The 3,550-nt window shown below is 40.0% G+C and overlaps 1 protein-coding gene across 2 annotated transcripts in view; it reads left to right on the top strand.

Moving 5' to 3' along the window:
* The window catches only part of LOC115235597, a 48,343-nt gene that overhangs the window by 23,770 nt on the left and 21,023 nt on the right, over window positions 1-3,550 (top strand). For both annotated transcript variants that reach the window (XM_029807495.1, XM_029807496.1), the window contains exon 3: window positions 2,282-2,455. In XM_029807495.1, coding sequence (XP_029663355.1) covers window positions 2,282-2,455 — 174 coding nt within the window. The remainder of the gene's footprint in view (window positions 1-2,281; window positions 2,456-3,550) is intronic.

Genomic DNA, 3,550 nt, shown 5'->3' with positions numbered 1-3,550 from the left:
CGACGCTCGCTTGTGTTGGCCAAAGTATTTTAATTAAAAGTTTTTAAGTCCTGAAAGAGTCGCGCCGCCAAAAGTGATAAAGATAGTTGACATTTTTATCGCCAACTCGTTCTAGGCACAATCGATGAAGATGAGATGTGCGTGTCGCGACTGAATATATTTGTAAATTGATATATTATAATATTGTGATAATGTGAGAAACATGCCGTTAATAGGATCATTATACTCGCAAATATACCTAATGTCAAATTTTTATTAACGTTTATTTCGAGCTGAATTCTAAATCTTTCGCAGATTATGCAAAGACGAAAAACGTCACATAGATATAGGCTTACAATTAGTCATTGCGTATTCAAACGGATAACAACAGCACACAAAATTTTTGCACTGTAGAGTCGATCGCGTGCTTCAAAATCTTCATCATGCCGATGCTAGCCGAGAGAGAGAGAGAGAGAGAGAGAGAGAGAGAGAGAGAGAGAGAGAGAGAGAGAATAGCAACCGAGATAATGATGATAATAATAAAAAATAATGAGAAATATTGGTGATTCACCAATACTATGAAAAAATCCATTTTATTAGGAAGATGTGAGCGTTAAACATTTCTGAGAGAACAAATCCAATCAAGGGCCGGATCTTTGTTTCGCATTTACGGGAGAGTGTTAAAAGAACGGCACCGAAATAAAACTGGCTAGTGACTCAATTTTCGGTGCTCCGTTTCATGGTATAACGCCTCGCTTCTTTCCTCGGTCGCCCTGAAATTCCAACCGAGAGATGAAGCGTCGACGAATTATTTTGGCGAATTTGTCTTTTCACGTGTATATTTCGCGCCTTGATTAATGCGAGTATCCAAGTCTAGAGAGATACTTGATACCGTGTCAATGTTGTTGACAGCGTACCCCATATATTTTTTAGAACAATTATATCTATATACGTCGAGAAATGCCTCGTTGAACCATCGTTGATAAAACGACTTGGCAACGCGGAAACGTTAGAATGTTACCGGCGAGTTTCGCAATCACGTTAATGCTAAGTAATACAATCTCGAGCGCAGATGGAAAAAAGCGGGAAAAGAGAAAAGGGGTTAATCGAAGGCGGACGATCTGTCATCGACGCGAGCCGGCATTTTACAAAGTATAAGACCGAGGCATATCTTGTGCAGGTGCTACACAGAAGGCAGTCCGCAGGTAGATACGGTGGGCGCCTGATTGGCCTGCTTCGACCTGACTCCGTCCTACGGTTTTGCGACGGTAGTGTGCGAGGCAAAGAGAGGCGGTCGTTGTTACGTGTCGCTCGCAACAACTCGTCTTGCTGCGCCTTGCTCTGCTGCTTGCCTTAACCGACAGAGCGGGAAAGAGAGAAGGTGAGAAAGAAAGAGCCGAAGAGAGAGGAAAAGAGGAGAGAGAGACAGAGAGAATCCGGTACAGTTGAAGCATAGTAAATCCCGTTGGCTGGGTACCTACGGTCTCTTGGCTGTGCACGCGTCTCTGCTCGCGTAGTGGAGCTGCCAAGCTTTGGCAGCGAGCTAACTCGTTCAGCTCGCCGTGTATATTTCCGTTCCGTTACGTTCACCAACGTCGCCTCGCTTCGCCTCGTCGTGCGGCTGGTAGGCGCAGTCGAAATCCCGACGACGCGACGCGTTCTCCTGCGATCTCGCGTGACGACGAGATCCGGACGTCTTGTGATAAGTGGTGAACGCCCAGTTCTTATCGTTCTTGTCGTTCCTATACCTTTTTCACCTGTTTTCTTACGCCGCGCGATCGACAGAATACGCTCCGAACGATCGTTGTGCGCTCGGTGTGGTGCGAGCATTATCGTATACATCATCGTCATTTCCAGACGGAGAGAAGAGGGATAGAAAGAGAGGGAAAATGGCGTATTCGGAAAATTCTTCTTCTGTATCTCGTAATACGTTAATATCAGCCAAGCGGATTTTTAATTGTAGATTATGAATACGTGATCGATAATCCGTGTGCAATTTTTCTTGTCATTATTTGTGAAAGTGTTTTATTGAAAATTACTGCGTAAGCTCTTCGATGGCTGCCTGAAAGAAACATGGTGCAAGATTTATGATTCGCGTTCTTTAGAAACAGATTTAACGAAAATGTTTATTAGTGACATTGCAATTTCCATTACAGGAATTATAAACATTGTTACGAGTCTTGTATGAATGTCGACTTCGAAAGAACAATGCCCGTGAAATTTCGAAAAAATAGGATATCCAATGTCCCAGTTTTTAATCAGCTGTGCTAAACGCGGATCCAACGTACATTGGTTGTTTCAGCAGCTGAAAAACGGATCGGCATGGAGTAACTACTCGGGTCACAGTGACCCTTGGAAGGGAAAAGGGCAGCAGCATCGCCTCCCTACGCCCTTCTGCCGCCGCGACGCACGACGACATTGGACTGTCGTCGTCCCGCAGCGACCCCTGCGTCATTATTATTGTTATAGCCGCAAGGTGAGTTGAAATGTCATATTTTTTATTACGTTAGAATTATTTCCATAGACCGATTATGTCTTTAAAGACACATCTCTTTCGCACATCAAGTCGTGCATCAGAAAGAAGGATCAAATATAAAAACTTTCAAATCTCGTTTTTCATTATTCGAACTTTGTTAAACCGGATTTTTTTTAATGCGCTCTATACGCTTTTATATTATTAATCTTGTTGTTCATATCAAATTTCTTAATTGATACCGTCTCATGGATAAAACAAAATAATTCTTCAATTTTATGAAATATTTAAGTATTGATGTTCTGAAATAATAACATGTGATATCCGACGTCCATTTTTTACACAAGAAATCAATGTGCTATTAAATAGAGATAAATGACAAAACTGATAAAATGCTTAGATTGGTTAATCAAAATTGTGCAAACTAAATTACATTAATTTTTCATGTTTTTTTTTTTTTTACGTTACGGTATATAATACGATGGTACTTTATCGATATTTGTTCGCTCATTAGGTTATTGAGATTCCTACCATGATAAAACGATCTCATTAGGCAATAATGCTGCAGAAAGAAATTCGCGCGATAACTATCAACTCTTACGATTCGATCCTCCTGTTTTACGATCCTCCGATAGCGCGCATGTTCAGCATTATTTTGTTCTTCTCCTCACGAATACCTTCGTTCTCCACCCTTCCATCAATTCACATACACACGCACATTCATATCTTATGACCGTGCAAACCTGCGAGAGTGATATAAAGTGTATAAAATAGTGTCGCTATCTAAATTACTTCTCGCTGATTATACGTTGGACCCCCGAAAATTTTATCTGTCTACTATACATATATGTACATTCGATTTTCGAATGGATCTTAAATGTTATTTGCGCAGTAATTATGGAATAGGATTATGAATATAATACTTCAGTGCAAATTGCGGTTTTTAGTTTGGATATTTTTCGCTTTTCTTTTTTTTATTATTTTATTCTTTTTTTATCGAACATTTAACATAAATTTTAATATTATCAATCAAACATCATCTTAACGAATTTAAATCTGTAGCTAATTTTAGCATTGATAAAAGATAAATAATATTAC

This window comes from Formica exsecta, unplaced genomic scaffold (genome assembly GCF_003651465.1).
Source record: "Formica exsecta isolate Colony F162 unplaced genomic scaffold, ASM365146v1 scaffold228, whole genome shotgun sequence".
Taxonomy (NCBI): Eukaryota; Metazoa; Arthropoda; class Insecta; order Hymenoptera; family Formicidae; genus Formica; species Formica exsecta.
The sequence above is the reverse complement of the archived record's forward strand: the minus strand, read 5'-3'. Positions and strand labels throughout refer to the sequence as shown.